General features: G+C 28.7%; 1 protein-coding gene across 3 annotated transcripts in view; it reads right to left on the bottom strand.

Annotated features, from left to right (window-relative positions):
* LOC100883944 (uncharacterized) overlaps positions 1–21,215 on the bottom strand; it is a 32,328-nt gene extending 11,113 nt beyond the window's left edge. The window contains exons 1-4 of one of the 3 annotated variants that reach the window (XM_012279381.2): positions 21,032–21,215; positions 6,663–6,820; positions 3,596–3,725; positions 2,622–2,739 (exon numbers count right to left, since the gene is read on the bottom strand). In XM_012279381.2, coding sequence (XP_012134771.1) covers positions 2,622–2,739; positions 3,596–3,725; positions 6,663–6,786 — 372 coding nt within the window. In that variant the 5' untranslated portion in view covers positions 6,787–6,820; positions 21,032–21,215. The remainder of the gene's footprint in view (positions 1–2,621; positions 2,740–3,595; positions 3,726–6,662; positions 6,821–21,031) is intronic. The other 2 variants (XM_003700611.3, XM_076535972.1) reach the window with 2 other exon arrangements.
* Between the last annotated feature and the right edge of the window lie 2,303 nt (positions 21,216–23,518).

The raw sequence follows: 23,518 nt of genomic DNA, 5'->3' as shown, positions 1-23,518 counted from the left end.
TGGAACTGTCAGACAATTATTCAGAATTGCATCTTAATTGCAGCATCATTACGGGGAACATTATGAGCACAACTGTATACCGAGTATCTTATGTCACGTTGTTGATTAAAATTTAAGCGGAACGCTTATAAATTTTCGATTAAAAAAAAGGAATCGAAGTTGTTTATATTACGATTGACTTAAATTATTAAAAATGTGTTGGTAAAATAATTGTATTAATACATTTTTCGAATATTTTAAATCCATTCATTCAAACATAGAATTTTGCAAATATATAAGTGTGTAAATAGATACATTGTAACGTTTCGTAATTAAAATATAAGTGATATTTGTATGCTTAGTAACATAATGTAAATACATATTATACTATTTTAATATTACATTTCTGATTCTATAATCATACCATTGAAAACTATTCCAAATCTTAAAAAATTTTAATGCAAAGTGAGAAGTGTATGTAGAGTATTATACAGTGTATGAGAAAATGTAAAGTTTGTAATAAATATTATAGTGTTTGTAATAACATTGGAGGAAAAATAAATAAGTGTTTTTAGCTTATAATGTTGTGATATGATATGATATTAGCAAAACCCAGTTGCTTGATAATATACAACAGGATACATCTAACATTATGTATAAAAGCAAAATAATAAAAAGAAAAACTTAAATAATTTTGTATTACTATAGTTCAGCAGTTTTGTTTTGAAAAATTACATAAAACAAAAATAGCAATAATTTAAAACAATACTGAAATATATCATAAAATAAAATCTACAATATCAGTGATTGTATAATAACATTATATAAGTAAGAAAGCTTAATATTAGGCCTTTTTTGTTTATCAACCTTGTCAAATTAAAACTATACCAAATTTTAATCGCACGTTTATTCAGTGTTATATACACACAACATTCGTGAAACAAAGAACTGGGAACTATTTATTTTTGAACTAGTTAAAAGTTTCCAAAATTGTAATTTTAATATTGACTTTTGTCACATTTTATCTCGGCATAATGGAAGACATTTATTCAGAATTGCATCTTAATTGCAGCACCATTACGCAGAACATTATGAGCACAACTGTATACCGTATCTTATGTCATGTTGTTGATTAAAATCCCGCGGAACGCTTTTCGGTTAAAAAAAGGAATCGAAGTTAATTTTAGCCTTTCGTAACTTCCGAGATGGTTAAACCGGAATTCTAAACGAATAACTTATCTCATAGATTTTGCTTTTCATACCCGAAGCTGTTATTTCGTATGCAAATCAGAACTGTGTCCTAACATACCTGAAGGGCTGAAAGTTTATCCGGAGAACGTTGGATGTACACAGTAAATTGCACGTGTAACCAATCTACATTTTCATTAAATGTTAGATTATAGCCTGTACGAGCGAAGAAACGTTGCAATTACGCGTAACAGCTATTCTGCATCTTTGCATGATCTTCTAATGCCTGATATATATGCTACGATGCCAGATTTATGATAGCGCGTTTCTGTCGCTGGAGTCTTGTGAACGGAATTCGATGCTCGATTCTAAATTATAATTCTAGCTTCTCGATACTTGTTGCTTTCTTTAGATTTCACGTGGTGTTACAATTTTCTTCGTTCATGGTACTTATTTGTTTGCAAACGCGTTGTCCTCTTTTTTAATGATTTATGATGTACTTAATATACGTTTCAATTTGATAGGAATTAATTTGAGTTATGATGTATGCAGGTACTAATCTTGCTCCACTTAGTTTCTCGTAATTGTTATTAAATTACGCTATGTGTTACGTTATTATAGATGGGGTATTTTTATTACGTCTGGTTTGAACGTAATGTCTGAGGGCTTTTAAATATGGAGGTCCTTTCTTTTGATGTTATTTTTTTACTGGAGAATTAGCATGTTTAATTTTTATTGGTAAATTTTTTAATTTAAGACTGGAAATTTTTGGATTTGGGGAATTGGAATTTTGGAAATTTTTAGATTTGATGTTTGAGAGTTTGAGAATTTGAGAATTTGAGGATTTGAGGAGTTGAGGAGTTGAGAATTTGAGGATTTGAGGATTTGAGAGTTTGGAAATTTGGGGATTTGGGGACTTGGGGATTTGGGGATTTGGGAATTTGGGAACTTCGAATTTTGGAAATTTTTAGATTTGATGTTTGAGAGTTTGAAAATTTGAAGATTTGAGAATTTGAGAATTTGAGGATTTGAGGATTTGAGAGTTTGGAAATTTTGGGATTTGAGGATTTGGGGATTTGGGAATTTGGAATTTTGGAAATTTTTAGATTTGAAAATTTGAGAGTTTGAGAATTTGAGAATTTGAGGATTTGAGGATTTGAGAGTTTGGAAATTTTGAATATTTGAAATTTGGGTGTTTGAGTATTTGAGAATTTGCGAATTTGAAAATTTGGGCATTTGGACATTTGGAAATTTCAAATATTTGAGAATTTGGAAATTTGAAATGTATAGAATAATTTAGAAATATTAGAATTTTAGAATTTTAGAATTTAGGTCATGTGAGATTATGGAAATTGGAAATATGAAAACTTGGAGATTACATATTTTTGAAATTTAGAAATTTGAGTATCTTAAAATTTAGAGATTTAAAAATTTGAATAAAAAAATGAACTCACGTTTTGCAATTCTGAGTCGATGAATTCCAAGCCAGGTATACCACTAGGTGTTCCACTGGGTCCACTGCTCACATATTTCTCTGTGGTGGTCGTCATTGTTCGATTTGGCGAAATTGGTCTAAAGTTATAATTTCCATTTAGCACATATTCAGAACGCTTCATATTTGGAATACTGTAGATAACTCGATACTTCGCACCATCTGAAAATCTCTACTAACGTTATCTAATTTGTAATACCACGAATACCAGAGATGAATAACTTGCTAATTGCTGACTATGTCGCTAACTTTCTGAACGAATATACGGCTTGATCACAAACCGTAATTTTGACATTTTTCACTCAATCACAGAAGTAAATATTAATTTGCAAACATTAATCAGTAAATATTAAATCATTGCAATTATTATTTTGATTAAAAATATGTCAAATTGGAGTAAATTATTTAGTCACTCATATATTATTTTCATAGTTTCCTGTCGATTTTGGTAGCACAAAATGTAACACGAAATTTTAGATTTCTATATGTTGCTAATTCATTAATGTTGATTTAGTATATCTGTAAGCGTATCGATGCGTTTATTTCACGAGAAATAGCTAAATATTGAAAGCAGAGAATTAATGTTATTCATATGTGAATGTGCATGCACAGTATGTGTTGAATCTCTGGAAGTTGTACTACTGCAAGTCAGTTCGAAGACTTATAATATGCTTTCATAAAAATTTATTTATTATTAATCTACGAATAAAATTGTTACTTTATATCATTTCTCAGATAGACCAAAATTTTGTATTTTTTTGTTTTTTCTTATTATTGGGTGTTTGAAATTGAAAGTTTATCAGTTTTTCTATTTTATGCGGTTTTTACGATTTTCATTCTATGCTGCAATTTTTTATTTGTGTTTAAGGAAGTAGTATTCCAAATATGTTGCATTAATTTCATGAAGAATTTTTTGTGATTGTAATATTTACTCACCTGCCTTCGGAGACCACTTTGGTGGGATTTGCAGCTACACGGTATTCAACTTGTGGCGAAAGGGTTCTGACGCCTCGACTTGGGGTGGTGCTTCTTGAGACACTTGTTTGTAAGTCTTCGAGAAGAGCATCTGAAATCATATAAAATATGTCCTTTTGTTTATTTTGAATCTTGCAATTTTAATATTAAAATCGACCAAATGATTTGCAAGTTTTTTATTTTGCATTATAAAATACATTAAGAAATTTTTCTCGAAATCTATAATTTTTATTGAGGTGAAGAATTAATATTCATATTATTTCATGTTTTTCCGTTTATTTATCTATCTCTCCTTAAAATGTGCTGTGAGAAAATTGATTTTATGAATATACACGTATATGTATCATGTCAAATATTGATTCTGTTTAAATTTCTGCAGTTTTAATCAAATTTAAGTTGCGTCCTTGGAAGAATTAAATATCTGTTGAGGATCTAATTAGCTGCAGTTTACATAAATTTTTAATAAAGAAAAGTTATTGTTCAACGTTATAAATTAAATTACATTTGAAATGAAGCAATGTTCAATTAATGATTAATATATTGCAAACATATTATTGCAGTCGATAGAGCAATTGATTATTACTACTTTATTCTTACGATTGCCTAGAAATAAATCATTTCAATTCTATAAAATATTCACTTTCATTTTCGTTTAATTGATTGGCAACAGATTATATTACCATTTGTTATAATAAAAAATGTTATTCCATTTTTCTAAATAAAATACAATATTATTTATTTATCACACTTATTCATAAGTTACAAACTTTTTTAACTGATTATAATCAACGTAAAATAATGCGAATGAATTTTAAATTTCTTGACTTAATGAATTTATGAATAATATGTTAATGGAAGATTACTACACATAAGATTATAAATCGACAAATTACACTTGATAATTAATGATTAATGTATTTTTGCATGCAAATATAAATCGGATGAAATGATGCAAGTAATGAAAGCAAATTAAAACAAAACTTTGTGATTGAGGCCCTCATCAAAATATTTGTAAGAGCGAGTGAACTTTGTAGTATTTTCGTTTATGCGTAAGAAACTCTAACATCTTTTTAAGAACTCTGACGTCACTTGATAATTAATATCTTAGTAACTGGATAACTATGTTATCTTATACATTTTTTAGTCTAAACATTAATCTTACTCTTACGAAAGGTCATAGTATAATAGGATTTTAATATAATACACAGAGATGATGTCACTTGCTGTCCTACATTAAATATAATTCATTCGTCATTCATATTGATAGAAATGCTTATGCAACCCTCAGCATCAATTATCGATTACTGATCATTATTTTCTTATAACATCCTCTGTAACATCAATTTCATTTAAAACAGAAGAAATTCTTTAAATTAACTAGATAACATTTACAACATGTAATTTCTAAATAAAATCTAATTCATTCAATAGCTAATTAAAATTATTATTTTTACACCAAAAGTTAAAGAATTTGTATACAAAATTTTTATAATTTTTCGTTAGAAGATGAGTTCTGACAGAATAATGAAACACACATGTCATGTATGACTTTTTCAACACTAAAATTACTAAACCAGTCAAATGTCCGCTCCACAAGGTTCTTATTATAAGGTACACATTTTGTTAAAATACATTTCTTGAAATCAGCATTGATTTGCATCAAGGTACAGAATAAATATGTGTACTAATTTATGTTTCGTTGTTTATTTTTTAACTTCATTTTTACTTTCAAATTAAGTACACATTATATGGTAGGTAGGTTTATTGTTAAATTATAAAGGTAGGTAAAATATAGGGTAAGTTTAGTGTTAAAATTAAAGGTTTCCCATATGTTCAATTGTTTACAATTGTCATATATATAAAATAGGCAAGCACGTCAAAAAACAAGGAAAGTGGACATTTTTTTGAATTTACAGAGCTGATTTTATAGTGTATAGTACAGCATCTTACAGCACTCCTAAGTAGTTACCCTAAGCTTCAACCTCTGTCCTCTTACAGTGGATGCGTAAATTATATTCGAGACATTTTTTTCTCATAAATATAAAAGTCGCACCTCTGTTAATTAGTTTAACAATTATTAGCTGGGATTTTAGAAGATGAGTGATAGAATCGTAGAATTATAAGGAACACGCTATATTAAAGAACATTAGAACGCAATATAACGAGCACCAACGATGGCGTTTTGCGAAAGCTAGAGACAGAAGGTAGACGCAAAACAAAAGACATGCGTAGTCGGCCATTATACTCGGTGTCGTTCGAATATAACACTATTATTATCACTGAAAATTATATTAGATTGTATTTTTGTTTCTAACAAATCTTATCAAATATTCTCACAATATTTATTATTCATAGTTTCAAATAGTTAATACGAATATTTTCAATTAGGTTATTGGATAAATTCTTAATAATACAGATGATTCATATGGAAGATTAAGCCACATATGTGTGATGTGACAGTCAAAATGTTAATAGTTGATATTATTAATAAGCTATAATAATAGTAACGTGTTAATAGATAACATTTTTCGAACGTTTCGAACATCTATTCTTGATTGGACAAAACCTCTGACTTCAACTTAAATCATGTTATGAAATTTGTATTTTTACGATTTTAAATAAAAAAGGGTGACGAAATATTAACGACGTTATAAAGAATATGCAATTATAACGTTATAATATTAATATAATGCAGTGTACGACTTTAAGTGTTCAAATTTTGCTTTCAAATACACGTATCATATATGTACACTCATGTATGTACACATTCTGTACTACTTGTCTCATATACAAAATACTTTGTCAAAAAATAATGTAATATTGCAATAAGAATATCTCAAACAGTTATTAACTCTATCAATGTTATAAAATACAGAATATTTTTAGTATAATAATTTGATCACCCTGCAACATCAATAAGTTATAGTTCGCATGCTTATTTCTGAAACACTATATACATGGAAGATCAGTCGAGAAAGAATGATCCAAGGATAGGGTTACACCTCTGGTGGCACATTTAAAGGTTTACCTAAGTTGTTTTCGAGGCTGTTGGCCGTGGTCGCTGGTTGGATCTGTCCAGATATAGGACCGCCATGACTCACGATCTTTCTGCTGGTGTGCGTTGTCGTTCTCTCCCTCACTGCAGCTGACATTGCGCTCTTTTTGAAGTTCCCTGCCTCACGAGACCTAATAAAGAAATGAAAACTTAATTAAAGCGATCAACTTAATCGCTAATGATTTATCCGCTTTGATCGTTAACGCGGTCGTACGCCTAACAAGATATAATTAGAACGAAAAGTATTTGTGGTCAGGCTTTTTAAGTACGCTAAACAACTTTATTTTCTTATCAAAGATGCAGTAATCAAGGAAAATAGAAATACGATAATGTATTCTGAATTTAATCATTTAGAACATATTTTTGAACATTGTACACACGTTAGATCTGACAATACAGTACTGTTCTTCGTTTTAGGCATTGATATTAATGTATAATTTTTTCTTAGTGTTTTTTAGCAGGATTTTTGCATCCAGTTTTCCTCGATTTGCATAAATTCTTGCAATGGTGTTTTCTTGAGAGCCTTGAAGCGATTCTGTTCTCAGAATAGAATATGATTTTCCACTTTCAGTTATTTAGTTCATTTTACAGTACTGAAGTAAAATTTTGTTGAAAAAATCGTGTGAGTAGAATTTATCGAAGGCTTCATACTGTTACTGACATGGAGACTTACATGGCTGTTTTTTCTCCCAGAATAAATAAATGGCAATTTACTGTAATGGCCTGGAAGTGATTGAGTTATTACCTTATGTAACACTCGAAATGACAAATCAACAGAGAATCATATATCAAGCAAATTGAAATCTTCATTTTAGCTCAAATGTTTGAAAAATATGAAGTACTATTTATTTATGATTCACAAGCAACTGAAAGTGGATCACGATAAAAACAATGTTACTCCTTAAATTACATAATAATCTTTTCTATTGAACGTGCTTTTATTCAAAGAATATTTTTATTTATAAAAATAAATAGTTTTCCTTGGACTTTTAACGCATCATCGAACAGATAAATTCATAAGGTAATTATGCAGTAAACAAGATTAGTATTTCAAAGTAATATGCAATAAGCGGAAGTGAATGAATAAAATCAATAACTGATTCGATTTTCTTCGAAATTGAGATATTCAAATCTTTGATACAGTCAATGCTAATAATACATTGTAAATACTAAGGATTCACAGAAATTACGAATACACTATTTCTGTGAGCGTTACGTGAAGCGATCATTGGTAAGATTAGGATTTCCAAAGTAAAATCATTGCGTCAATTAAATGCTACGTGACGCGACGCGAAAATAAGTGCAGCCTCGATAAATCTTATTTAAGAACAAAGCTAATTCTTATGTAAGCTTTATGCGGTGACCTCGTAATAGACTATTCAATCTTTCTCGAAGTAAGGCTTTTTACTGGAATTCTTAACGAACGATTAAAATCGATTAGGTCATGTGTAACTCTTACATGACCTGCATCAGATGATATGTGAATAATTATTATTCTACACCTCCGTTTATAGTTTTGTTAAAGAAGAATGAGATTCATTTTGTTCTAAAATATTGAACTTATTTTCGTTAAGAAATATTGTTCCATTACGTCACGAATTTCCTTTAAATATTACAAATTCTTTGACAAAAATTAATTTAATCTGTTGCTTACATATGTGAATATGTAGCTTTGTATCATTATACACTGTACTATTCTGCATCACTGTACTCATTTCATTTTAGAACTCGAGCACACATGTATACATACATGGCCAGTTTATACATCGCAACGTCTAATTTTTATTTTTACCTATTAGTCCCACTTCAAATCTTGTATCATCAATTCTGTTACAGTTTAACTTGATCTGCTCAACTTAGGTTAAGCTAGGTTATAGTAGATCAGGTTAAGCTAGGCCGTAGGAGGTTAACCTAAATCAGGTTTGAAAAGTCAAACACGAAAATGTCTAAACACAAGGCTAATTTTATAGCAATCTCTGTATACTTTTCTAACGTTTTTAAATTTAATATGAAAACTTTTTTGAAAGTGTTGAAAAGTAAAATAAGGGTTGGTCCTAAGAAAGCTTTCGTGATGGTTGTTTTCTGCCACCAACAAAATTTCAGTATAGGTAACATAGTAAATTTCTATTTATAGAAGTGTAACGTTTATAAATATGACAGATTCGAAGAGATCAAGAACTGGATCTAAAGGTGTGGTGTAGGAACTTTCGCGGTGAACACCTGAAGCCGGTTTATCGGCGACACTGAAGTAAGTTGTGGGTTAGAACGGTGGCATTTCGAACTAAGTGGGCGCGTGTAGTGTTTGACGTTCTCGATAGAAACTTGCAAACGAAGATTTATTACCCCTCCTCTTACGGAACGCATTTATATTTTTTGTATTTGGAGAAAAATGAAGCTGTATTTTACTCGTTTCCTATACACCTATTTTCAGTATATTTAAAAATATTCAGCAAAATAGACAATTTTTGAAAATATTTTGAAGTACGTGAGCACAGTAATAAAGAGGTTGTTTTAAAGAATGCAAATTTGAAATAGTTATAAATATTATAGATATTATTTCATACATAAGGTGCTAAAAAAATCAAGGTATAAGGGATTAAGTAATAATCTTCATGCAAGAATGAATAGAAATAACAAAATTATTTTTAAGGCTTTGTTTTTAAGAAAATTCAGTTTGGACATTGTTTATAATATTTGTAAAAACATTTTACAATAATGAAAGTGCAAATTTAAATTCTTTGATTAATTTAATAACTGGATGTTATCAATGAGTGTACGCAATTATTAATTTATAATTTTGCATTCAATTCTGAATTAAATATGCTAGCACAATTTTTATTATTGCTCATAAGTCTTTTATGATATCATTACTTAAAAATGTATTTATAATATTTTCACACTAATATCATTAATTTTAATATATCAGCTTAGAATGCACAACAATTGGTTTTGAAAACATTTTAAATTTGGTCTCTGTTATTTTACAAAATAATGCGAGTTCTTACAATTCGTGAATGTAAATTACCAGAGAGCAAACAAGAATATATAAAAGGATAAATATTGATCTTTCAAAACGTATGATACACGAAATCTGCTGCTTCAGTATCTTCTTATCTAGATTTAAAAAAAGCTATTTTAAATTTTGGGTAAGCCATTATTGTGTGTCACAATAAGATGAATTATTTCAATGAATGTTTAGGGTAATGATACTAATTAATTGCACACATTTGTATTTTATAATTGAATTAGCTTTGTTGTAAATATTATTTCATTTTCTAAATTGGTCATTTTCACAAGTTTACTGCTTTTAGTATTTCAAATTTAATGTTAGAAGTTATATCTACTACTATAAATAATAATTAATAATATCTAATTATTATTTGTTGTAACGTTACCTAATACTATAGATACGTAAACAGTTTTGTTTCTAATACTTGAATACACTAGCTAATGTAAAATAACCACTTAAATAACATTTTTATTTAAATACCTTAAGTGTAATCAATACAATTAAGTATATTAAACTATGTGATTCAATATTTATATCCATCGAAGGATACGTCGGACAACAATAACCCACGTTCACCATCTGAAAGTACCAAATACGTCTACAGAATTGGGGAATAATTAAAAACAATAAAAAAAATTATTCGTCTACTTGAAGCGCCATGTGAAACGACGATGTGGAACTACTTTCTACTCGTATAATTTATTGTTTGCATAACCACTTTAATAACGAACAAGGATATTTCGAGCGAGGTTAGAGAATCTGGAGAGCATTTCCTTGGTAAATGCCAAACGATCGGTTGTTTTATTCCGGCGGAGACATCAATGCGAATGGGGCAAAGGGGCCAAGGAGGCCTTCCGAGAATCGTCTGTAGAAAAGACACACATATGATCGCCACTGAAACCTTGAAACGTATACCCGGACAGTTTCTAGAATTTGTATTCCCCTTACAAGTCATTCACATACAGATTTTCTTTTTTTTTAGGTCGTGACTAAACTTCCAAATTTTTTAATTATTCCTCCCGATTCTGCTCGTTATCCCTTTTAATGATCAACGGTAGAATTACCCTTAAAATGATGAACGTCTTCCTTAATTTATGTTGTAGACATTATTAGTGGACTTCTATCAAGATGTATAAATTGCATTTGAAAAATTTGGTGGATCATAAAGTTATTGGAACATGTAGCTTGTTTGGGTGAAATAAGTAGATAAATGAATTTAGTTTATTTGAAAATTTGAAAAATTTGGTGGATCATAAAGTTATTGGAACATGTAGTTTGTTTGGGTGAAATAAGTAGATAAATGAATTTAGTTTATTTGAAAATTTGAAAAATTTGGTGGATCATAAAGTTATTGGAACATGTAGCTTGTTTGGGTGAAATAAGTAGATAAATGAATTTAGTTTATTTGAAAATTTGAAAAATTTGGTGGATCATAAAGTTATTGGAACATGTAGCTTGTTTGGATGAAATAAGTAGATAAATGGATTTAGTTTATTGTGCATTTGTGAATATGTTATTTATGTTCTGGAAGGAGGTTGTTTAAGAGAAACCCACAAAAATGTACCTATTTTATGTGCCTATAAACTTACAAAACCTACAAGAATCAAGGATTAATTAGATATAGTGGTTCATCTAGTTTGATGTACAACTATTGGTGTAGCTAATAAATTATAAGAAGAGGAACCCTCTTTTCTTATAGATAGATATTCTAATCTCATTTGTTTCAATTTTTTTAATCTTATTATGCTACAAAACGTAAAATACTATTAAATGCTACAAAACATCAAATGTAGTAAAAAAATAGTGAATTAATATCCTTCAGTGAAGTGATATACTATAAAAATGCGACATTATAGTAAATAAAGGAAGAAACGAGCTTACATGTTAAGGAATTTCTAATTTCTTGCTGGAAGGATAAAAAATGAAACTTAGAATTGAGAATACTGTCTTCAAGAATTTTTATAATAATGCAATATATTATTAAAAAATTTGAAAACGGTGGAATAGCAGAGAATAGAACAAAATATGCTTTAAAGAATGCTATATTATTAAAAGAATTAAATAATGACACACAAATAAGTGTATTTAAAATAATCCTTTCATATGTTTGAAAGAAACACATACATATTAGGGGTACCGAAAAGTAATCAAAATTTCTTCGATGATTTCAAAATTTTTCTATAAAAAATCGAAGGACTTTTTTTAAGAAGGAAACAATTGCCTTTACGCTGGCAAAAAGCGTTAGAAAGTGATGGAAATTATTTTGTTGATTTAAGATTTCTTTAATAAATAAATATTTTTCGCCAGCAAACAAAATTTTGATTATTTTTCGGTACCCCTAATAAATTTTTAGGAATTTCTTAAATTATTGAGTGTGTATTTTAGCGTTCAAACTGTTTTACAGTTTTATTGTTTATTGTCGTTATCAAGGCGCGTTATTTAAATTGTTAAAGACACACAAGTATGCTAATTTAAAATACGTGTATATAATTATATGGCATAGTATGCAAATCATTTCATACCCAAACGATTTTGTCAGCAGTGATTAGTGTTCCTTTTATGAAGTTCAAGTATGAGTAACGTTAAGATTGTATTTAAACAATATTGATTTAAAAGTTTATAATCTTTCAGATTTCGATTTTAATACAATAAGAAGATTCAATAACGATTTCTATTATGCATTGAGTTTATTTTCTGTTTTATACTATTATTGCACCCAGGACAGTTGTGTTAAAATTAAAAATAATTTTCATCAAGGTATCAATTTATTAATTACTTACTTCAAATCGTGTGAAATCCTATCTCATTATTAGAATTAATAGAGTTTCAAGAATGGGGACTTTTAAAGAGCTTCAGAAAGCTTTTTGTGTGTCACTAAAATACAGAAACTTTTGTCAAATTTTAATTCAATTTTCAGTATGTTCAAAAATTTTGTTGATTATTTTCTACACATATATGTATATATGCGTACAATAACATGCGTGATATTAATTTATAACACGGAAAGATAGAAATTTTATAAATAATGAAATTTTAATTTAGAAATGAAAGATGGAATATTGCAGATACAAAAAATTAAATAAGTATTACAACTTACATGAATTAACAAATAATGTAATATACTACATTATACATATAATGTGTATGTATAATGTACATTATACATATAACTACATTGTGCAATTCGCAATGGTATGCAAAAAATAAAATAAAAATTTTGTAATTTCAAACGATAACAAACATCCTTAATAACATCTCTAGTAATTAAATGCATAACTCATTTATATGTTTGACAAAGTACAAAATTGTCATATCACACCCTTACAACACAGTGCAATAAAAAATAATTTTTCAAACACTATAACGTAGAAAAATATTCGAAACATTGTACATAAATGTTCCTCAAAAGTTTCTAATTCCAGAAATCACATCTGCAATTTTCATTAAAATTTAATTATTCCATGGATGTGACTCATCTCATGGTACAATAATGTGTGACTGGACATTATAAGGCATGCAGTTAAACCGATATTGCATATACCATGACCTTTCATGTCAGATCCTTAATGGACTGTCATAGTGGTAGTGACATTGTGCATTGTCGTTCAAGGCCTTTGTACCAATCAAAATGATGATGACCGGTTGATTTGATTCTAAGATTAGCAACAGTCTACTCGAGTCCGCTCGATCGTTGGTTCCGTTTTATTTCCTTTTTGCGTGAAAACAGTAAAAATATTTGCGAGAAAAACATTACAAAGTGATCATAAATTTTATTTATATATTTACGTTTATTCGTAAAGAAGTGTACTAGGTTTTTACTATACTAAGTCGCTGTATAATTTTCAGAACAGTAGAAAGTCTGATTTGATGACATAAACGTGTTGCAAAAGTATTTATGTTGTTTCAATTTACGGTTTAATATAGTTTAACAAGCTTATTGTTTAATAAGTTTAATATCTAATAAGTTTAATGAGCTTAGTAAGTTTCATAAGTTTAATACTTAAAAGTTTAGTAACTGATTGTATAGTTTATCTCTCCATAATATAAAATGGCGGGTCCATCTTTGGTTTAATATAGTTTAATAAGCTTTATGTTTAATAAGTTTAATATCTAATAAATTTAACGAGCTTAATAACTTTCATAAATTTAATATTCAATAAGTTTAGTAATTGACTGTGCAGTTTATCTCTCCGTAATACAAAATGGCGGGTCCATCTTTCGAACTACCAATGAATTACACCAGAACACATTATTTTCAATTTTTCTGCGTATAAGCCTTATGTAAATAAAATTATTGTTCCAATTCGCGAGAAACACGATTCAGGGGGATCGAAAAGGAAGCATAGGCCAGCTGGTGTAAATTTAAAGCGACATTTGACATCGCGTGGGTGGCAATAGTCCCCGGCCAACTGGCGCCCACGGTTTCATTCTATTTTCCCCTTTTTTCTCCTGTGACTGATCTACCGTTCTTTGTTTAACTCGTACAAATATAACTCAGACAAACTTTTACGAAAGTGATCGGTGAAAACAGCCATGGAGAAAATCTGTTAGCTACGTTTGTTACTAATAAATCTTCCTCTTCCTACTAATCCTCATGTTTACGCGAAAATCCAAGAATTTCTTTGTTCAAACGACTGAAGCAGTGGACGTAACCTTTGCTGATATAATTGGACAATTAAATGTTTATGTATATTTTATAGTTCAATGCTGCTGTTTATTATTTTGTAATTTTTTATTTTTTGACAGTCAATATAATAACATGTTCATAAATATAAGTATACGCAAGAGTGTTTACAAATACAAATAATTTAAATATTACTAGAATGAACCTAGTTTTCTTTGAAAGTAAAAGCTCTTTAGTGTATGCAGTAATTACACTAAATTATTTATATAAATAATTTATGAATAATTACTGTTTTTCATAAAACTACTGTTCAAATATAAAACAATATTTATCTAATAAGAATTTATATTAAAATATATTTATCCAGTAAAATTATTTTTACTAATATATGTATAATCTTAAAAGAATGAACAGAAATGAAATGTTAATGTAAATGTACATACATAGAATTTCTACATACTTGTGCCAATTTAAAAAATTTGTTAATAAATATTTTATAAATTATATTTACATAATTTTCTAATTTATAATTAATAATTTTTCTCCCACCTTGTTGGTAATATTTAAAAAAATGTTGTACAATTGTTCATAAAAATTTTATCAAGGTTTATCGTGCATATAAAACTTTTCTCGAGTATGATATAAGCGTTTTCAAGATTTATAAACATGACTGATCACTAACCCATCGGGATTTATAGGAACAGATATCGCAGGAAACGTTATACTTACAGGAAAAATAAATTGGCGAAACTGTGTTCATTTTTGGAACACTGCCCGATAGTGGGAGGCTTTATAAACAGTAAACCGGTATGTTTTTGGCGTAATGCCTATTTTTGTGCTTGCTTTCGTTACCTGCCGTCCTCTTTTTCACGATATTGAAAAATTACGCATTATTTCTACGTCTCCTTTCATATTTTGTATTTAATATATGCAATGACATACTTATCAGATTGTCGAGCACTCATAATGTTTAATGCGTATCAACCTTGGCGGTACGTCATAAAAATTAATTGTCCGTAAACATACATTTTAACTACGATTATTTACATTCTGCACGTAATACTATAACTTTGTTTTTTGTCAAACATGAATTTGTAATGAGTTATTAAGCCTACGTTGTATTTTGTTGTAAATGTGTTACATAACATAACACACTGAACATTTTGTATTCATACAAATAAAAATAAGTAAATAAGTTGTAAATCAAGTCAATTGTAAATAATTGTACATTAAAATCAGTTGTAAATAAAAAGTAAATATTCAATTTAATTATTTAGGTCAATTTTAAAATTGTTAGGTCAGATTTAAAATTAGTAAAGATATATAGGTAAACGATGAAGAAAGAGTTTAAGGAAAAATTTTGCATTTATTTTTTTACTGTCTTGTTTTTTACGAGCGTTGGTCAGCGAAGCATAAAGAACATCCAATGAAGCGACAGGATTTCAGTGTCACAGTTTTTCTTGGATTCAAGTGTTACTCAAGATATAATGATTCGTTCTAACAACGAATGTTCTCTGAAACGCACCTAACGAGGATTAAACATATACGAAGATGTAAAGTAGGATTTGACCTTCCGCCCAGTCATCCGCCATCATCTGCTTACCGGATTACGCGTAACAATTGGCATTCGCTTCTCTTGTAACTTTTCATATAATTCAATCACTTCGTTAATTATTTCAAATCTTTCAAACTTTCTTTCACTTTTTAAATTTAGATACAAAAATATGTGTGAAATATTTCTCAAAATTCTCAGAGATAAATTGTTGCTGAGGGATCAATTTCTATTAACATTTTCTGATATTTCTTTTTGTGTTTTATTTTTTTGTAAAAACCATGTTTTGGAATTTATGACTTTATTTAAAACGAATTATAATAAACGAAGAAGTTCTGAATGCATTTAATTTTGAATAATTCTGTGTATTAAAAATGAAATAAAATTTGAAGGTGATAGTCAAGCTACTTATTTTTTCTGCAAGTCCATACTTTAGTCTAAATTATTGTGGACACAGTTCTCAATTTTTTGAGATATGTATATCGACAGGTCGAATGAAACGATGTTGCAAAATATCCAGAATCAGTGAATGATATGATTCCTGGCACTTTTATCAAACATGTTACTCAACCAACAACAAATGTTACGAAAGTGTAAATGTTCTTGAAATTACGATTGTTACTACTGCAAAGCAGTCTATGAATGACAACTACTAGTTTATAAATTTAATTATAATATCTAATGCGTATTTTCGTACGCAACATGAATTTCATTTACGATAACACAATAAATAATTATAAGAAATATTTTCAATAATAATTTCAAGTTTCTTTTATTTCTCTCAAATGATCCCTTTGACAAAACTACAAAAATCGGTTCAAAAGGTATTGCAAGATATCTATGATTACAACCATTAATTCAATGTTAATAAGGTTAAGTAGATGAAAAAAATTCGTCAGAAGAATTTTTTCGACGTTTAACTCCATTATCAGTAATGTAATTGAAAATGTTACATAAATTTGTTCCAAACTTACTCTAAACTTAACATTATATTCTATTTATGTTTAATATCTTCGTGTCACATGTATGAATTATAATATTTAACGTATGTAAATATGTAATACGTGTACATAGATATATATTAAGTATATGCAATGTATATACTAAGCAATATATTAAATATTGCTGACAATATACAAATATTTGATAACTATGTCGGTATATTACACATATATAATAAATATCTAAATATGTTAATATATATTTGTTTATTTCTTCCATTGTATTTTGTTCATAATTGCTGCTTCTTTTTCGTAAAAATAATCTGTACTTTTTCACCTATAAGAAAGTGTTTTCCTCAAAATATTTATTGCAGTTGGACATCTTTGTGAAGAATGCCGCCATGCATGGCATTCATGTTCAAAACAGGACATAAAACTATCAGAAAGTTGGGATGCTTTCACGGTGTGTTTTAAATGTAGAAAGCAAACACGAAAAACATCACACAGAAGCACAGCGCCGAATTGAAAACGCAATGAGTCACAGTTGCAAAATAAGCGCGACTCGTCTTTCACGGCGCTCAAAATTTGTCGCGTTCGCTTTTGTGCCATTTGCCGTTTTTAAACAGCCTGAATTGAATTCTCGTCAATATTTCTTTGCGTTTCCTCAGCGCTTTTGTAAACGAAACGTGAAACGAACAATTTATCATGTTTCTCAGAAGCCAAACTGATCACTTTCTATGCATATGTTCACTTGTACTTTTGTTTTCGTTTGTACGTTGTATTACAATGCGAAATCTACACATTTAATTTTTTTTATATATAAATATATTAATCATAAATATTTGTGTTTATACGTATGAATAATATTTCTGTATTTATACATCAATAAATAAATTATGTATACGTTTGTTGTATTTTGCATATAAATAATATATTGTATATTTACATACAAAGAACATACAAATAATATTTCAACTAACGTACATAATGTACATAATATACGTAATGCTTCAACTACTTACATAATAACGTAAATAAATATATTATAATAAACATTTACAGAAATATTTGTATGTTTGTACACATATTTTACAAACCTGTTAAATTCATCATTTCTCAATAAAAATCTTATATCTCACAACGTGTTATAACAGATGAGTAAATATAAGTTAATTTTGTAAATGATGTATGCGATAAAAGTAATCATGCACTTAAAAACAAAAAGTTAGTATAAAGAATATTGCTATTAACGTAAATAATAAACAACAAAATTGCAAAGTAAAAAACTTATTCAGTGATTAGTAATCGTTTTACTCTTAATCATACTAAAATATATTAGAATGTTCTCAATGTTAGTTAAAAATACATTGTAACATTTTTAACCTTCATACACCAAAATGGAGTCTTTGTTCCATAACACCTGACGGCCTCGGAGACTGCCATATTCATGTGATCATCGTAAAAAATTTGTTTACGTTGCAATAACATGAGGTTCATAAATATATAATTGGTTAAATTATAACTCATACCACATATTCGTAATTAATTTCTAAAATAGAACTATTCTTTTCAGGTTCTCTGATCTTTTTAACGCAAAGCCTCAGAGACCGTCATGTTGATCACCGTGGAAGATTGAAAACACTTTCATTTACTATTTCAATATGTTACAATAACATAACATTTATAATTAAAAATACAATTAGTTAAATAATCAACTTACTCACTATTAAATAATCAACTTACTCTAATTAATGATTAAATTCATATCACCTTTACTTTCTTCGAGCTTCTTGTTAGGAAAGAATGCATATGATTGAATTACACGCGTTTTTGCCCGAATGACGAGTTTTTCCAGGTTAATAGGTTAAAATAAATTTCAAGAAACAATTTTAATGCTTTTTAGCTCACGAAGTTGATTGGTTTGGCTTCTGAGAGACTCATATAACGAAGACCACTGTTCGAGCAGCCTCTCAAACGCGTCGAGAGTTTTTCAATGCACCAAGATTAATTGCTGCACGGTACCGCTACTGTGTTTGTAGCAATTCTTCGTAAATGTAGACTTAACTAACTGGAAGCAATACAGGGTGGCTCTGAAGAGGATGAGTTTAATTCTTGAGAGTGAAGAATTTTTAGTTTATTCAGGTTTTTTTATTCACTTCTGGCAACTCGGTACACGTTGTAATTTATATGTATATTTTATATATTTTATATAACAGCTATGTAACGCTTCTTTTGCATTATAACCACGACTTACATTATTTTTAAAATAACTATTATTTTAAATAACTTCATTTTTAAAATAACATTATTTTTAAGTTTTATCTAAATATACTTTTTAATTTGTTATATAAAATTGATACCACAACTGAATGAACAAATTGTAAGTAAGGGTGATGTAAATTATGTATTTAATATTATACCCACAAAATTGGTGAAACGTTATAAAAAAAGAAATTTGTTGTTTTTTTTTATTATCTTAATATCTATTTAAGTAAGCAGGTTAATTAAGAATTTTTGTATTTGATATTTATCGATTAACGTTAGAACTGTATTATGAAGAAAAGTATTTATATCAAAAAAGCTTTGTGACAGAATCAATTAATGAAACTTTCGTTAACATGTAGATTACAATTAATATTTGTTATTAGAACAAAAAAAATTAATTAAAAAGAATTAAATAGAAAAAATCTTCACGGTATTATTTTTCTGATGTATTAATAGTTCATTCGGATGAAATTATGAAATAATATAATTTATAATATGTAACTGTTTGAGTAAATCAATGAAGATAACTCGTGTAAAATATTTACTATCAACATATCATGAATGACTGCGATACGAATGAATCTCACGTCAATGTCGTTGAGAAAGATTTCATTTGAAAATGAAAAGAACTGCATATTTTGCAATTTAAATGACACAGTACTTTCATGTTCATTGTTTAAAGTGTGACAGTCCGTGCGTAAACAAAATTGCAATAAACAATCCATTTCTTAATCTTTGTCACTGAATTTTTATTTTTGTATTTCAAGAAATTTTTGCAACGATTGATTTTTATTGCAAATTAAATTTTACGAGTTTGAAATTTGTACTGTTTATTAACTTTACGTTTTTTGTGATATTTTACATGCACTAAGCTTTTTATGGAAAACGTATAAATAACATTTTATTTATTTTACAAAATTATGAATAATATTATTAATCACGATACTATCGTCTGATATTTATTTTTTCTAATATTTTATAAAATACTCAAATTTTATTGATTATACAACATCAAGAAATACCATTTTCCTATCGAATTCCTATACATTAAAACAGCAGTAGATACTTTTTTCGTTTTGTATATTTTGCTACGTTCCTAAATGATGTAACAGAGAATTAAAAGACTATCAACAAAATGTTTACGTCTCATTTTATTCTAATATTTCATTAATATAATTCATGTAGTAAATACAATTCCACGACTTTATGCAGGAAAGCATGTCGTGATTGAATGATTGACAGCTGTCAGCAGCTAATTACATTTATAGTAGAATCTGAGTTTCCACCTCTTTTATGTTCCCATCAGGTAATAATCTACGAGTCACTTATAATCATTTACGTACACAATTTTACATAAAATTTCATATTTCTAAATAACAAGTAAATATACACATAACACGTCCCTGTTAATTTCTAATTTAAGAAATTCGAGCAATAATCTGCATATAAAAAAATTAATACTTGCTTAGTTTAAATATTTAATTGATTGATTAATACCTAATTAGTTTGACATGTAACGTTATTAAATTTTCTCGGTTACTGATACAGCAATTAGTAAAATACCTTTCACAGTACATTAATTATAATCTATAATAGCCTCGACTGTGTTCTTCCAAGGATATCAATTTATAGCCACGATTTATTACCTCTTAAAGAATACTTTTACAATATTAATTATGCATTACCTCGAGCTCCAATGTCAGTTGCCAGTGCCAACAAAGTATAAAATTATCAAAGAATTTTTGATTGTATGCAAATGATATTCATTTCATACCTATAAAAAAAATATAACTTCCTTCGTTTACCTTCAATTGACACATACAGATACGTCGGTTTCTATTTAATTCTACGTTCACTTTCAAAACGTAACAATAACCTTGAGTTATCGCATCGAATCTCTCAAATTTGGTTTCATCTCAAATTATACTTGTATTGTGAACGAAGACTTACCTCGCGAGAAAGGGTAATCCAATATTGGCGATGACGCACCGCTCGTTTCACCGTGTGGCTTTTTCGTTTTTCGTTTCGTCGACAATTTTCGCGCGTCGAACGGATCAACCGTCGAACGGGCAAATCGAAAAGACGGCGCACGTGACACCGCAGAGTGCCCGTCCAATACTGACTCGATCTACTAAGCTTTTCGCTCGCGAGTGCGCATCATCACGCAGGACCAGCGAGTGCGCATGCGCAGGACCAGCGAGAACGCATGCGCAGGACAAACGTAAGTGCATTCTCCGAGTCAGGTGCTTGATTCGTCGATCGCGTCAGTTCAACGTTGCTGTCAAAAATTCTTCTCGTCGACATTTTTTATACTGTAGAAATGTAAAATAAAGGACGCATGCAAAATAAAGGTTATCACTTTCCTACCTGTAATAAGGGAAAGTGGGGTAATTGATAAAAATTTGACCTTTTCTCTTTTTTTTATCCAAAGATCGTGAAATGTTTAAATTTGTTATTTTTCTAACAAATTTAAAGTAAGTGGAGTAAAAGTAAGTGTTTCTAAAGTAAGTGGATTTGAATGCTGAAGATTTGAAATTAAAAATTCTATTGTATGGGAATTTATGATTTAAGGTGTTGAAACATTTTAGCCTTGAGGCAAGGGTAGTTTACACTGAAAATAAATGAATGGTAACTTGTTTTAGAGTTGTATCTTCAGATTAAATGGACAGAAATACTTTATACTTGGAATTAAAGGCTTTATGTATGAAGTATTTATAATATATAATATTAAACATTAGAATGTCTTAGTTCAAGGAAAAAATTGGAATCTTATGGCGAATGTAGATTTTATTATGATCGTCTTTTAGCTTTTTAAAAACACAATACAGTGTTCCATGTACTCTTTTTTTACATAATCCATTACACCTCTGAAAAGTTTACTTTTATTACACAATATAATATTCACAATTGGCGGGAAACTTCCACAACTACAATTGTCGTTAGTGTTTCCATAAAATTTTCATCATTCATATAAGTTATTCAAAATGCAGATTTTCTTGGTTAAAATATCTAAAATATTAAATTATTTTATTAAAATCATACTACATCATGACTTTTAAAATTTCTCTTACAACAATTATTTTTTAAATAAACTTCTGTGTAAAACAACTAAATTAAACTTCTGTGTAAGATAGTTAAATAAACAATCTTTTCAAAGTAAGTTAAGAAAAATTTGTCAAAAATAAGGAACAATTATAATTTTCACAAATTTTATATTACACAAAAGTAAAGTTTTACACACGTCAGTTAAGTGGCTAATTTCCGATTGCAATGTGAAATATATAACATAAAATTTAAATAAAATTAACATATCTCCTCGTTTCTCAAATTGTATTCTGAATTTATCGATAAGAACATAATACACGGTGTTAACAATTATAGTTTGCAAACGTTACAGTAAAATCTGAATTTAGCACCGAAGTACTTTATAGGATGTTTTTCAATCGGGAAATAGTCCGTAACGTTTATTGGAAATGACGTGGAGTGCATTAGAGGTGCCAGCATCCAACAGGTTTGCGAGTGTACGTTTGAAGAACGAGCAAGAAAAGCGCGCGAGCGCAGTTTATCCGGTCAGTGCGTTCGCAGAAGTCGCTTTACTCCTACGTATATACAGGGACGGACAAATTCTAATGTTTCTCTAAAACATTTTCTGCTGTTAAAAAAAATTAGTTTCTTTCGACATGATATACTATTTTAACGACCGTACAAAACGTACACACTTTAAATTAATTTTCTTCAGCATCCTAAAAGTTCGAATAAAAAATTTGAAATAAATGATTTCTATATTGTTGTACTTAAAGCTATTGTACATACAATATAAACATTTGCTATATCTTGTCTTACTTTATTCTACATAGTCTTAGTTGTCTCATTTTATTAATAAAAGTAATAAAAGGAAACTTGTACATTTTTCTTTAAATTAATCAGTGTTTATTCATTTAATTAAATTTTTTAATTCATTATAAATTCTTCAGAAGTTAATTAGGTATGCAGTAAATTCGATTTTAGATTTTATACTTGAAACGCAGAAGATGTTTGATTTACTGAAATATACCAAAAAGTGCAATCAAGTTTTCTTTCTGTGAATTTCTAATTGAATATTATCGGTAAAATTAAAGAAGGAAATTGTTTTTTCAATATAATTGCTACGTCCCTGTCTGTGCCATATTTCTTTTCTTTCGCCCACGTTATAGCAGTCCTACCTTTAGAATCGTTATTTACGGTAATAACGAAACACGAATAATCGATGACTCTAAGAAATCGTTCACGCATGGATATTTTCAGACAATTCAGTTCTCCGTAGGCAGAGTAATAGAATGCAATTTAATAAAACCTTCACAAGTTAAATTAAATTAGAGTCTTGCAGGAGAATTTAACAGTAAAGCGACGCAAGACATTCACGAAGAAAGGTAGATTAACTCATAATAATTGATTCAT

Source organism: Megachile rotundata, chromosome 1 (genome assembly GCF_050947335.1).
Source record: "Megachile rotundata isolate GNS110a chromosome 1, iyMegRotu1, whole genome shotgun sequence".
NCBI classification, from domain to species: Eukaryota; Metazoa; Arthropoda; class Insecta; order Hymenoptera; family Megachilidae; genus Megachile; species Megachile rotundata.
The sequence above is the reverse complement of the archived record's forward strand: the minus strand, read 5'-3'. Positions and strand labels throughout refer to the sequence as shown.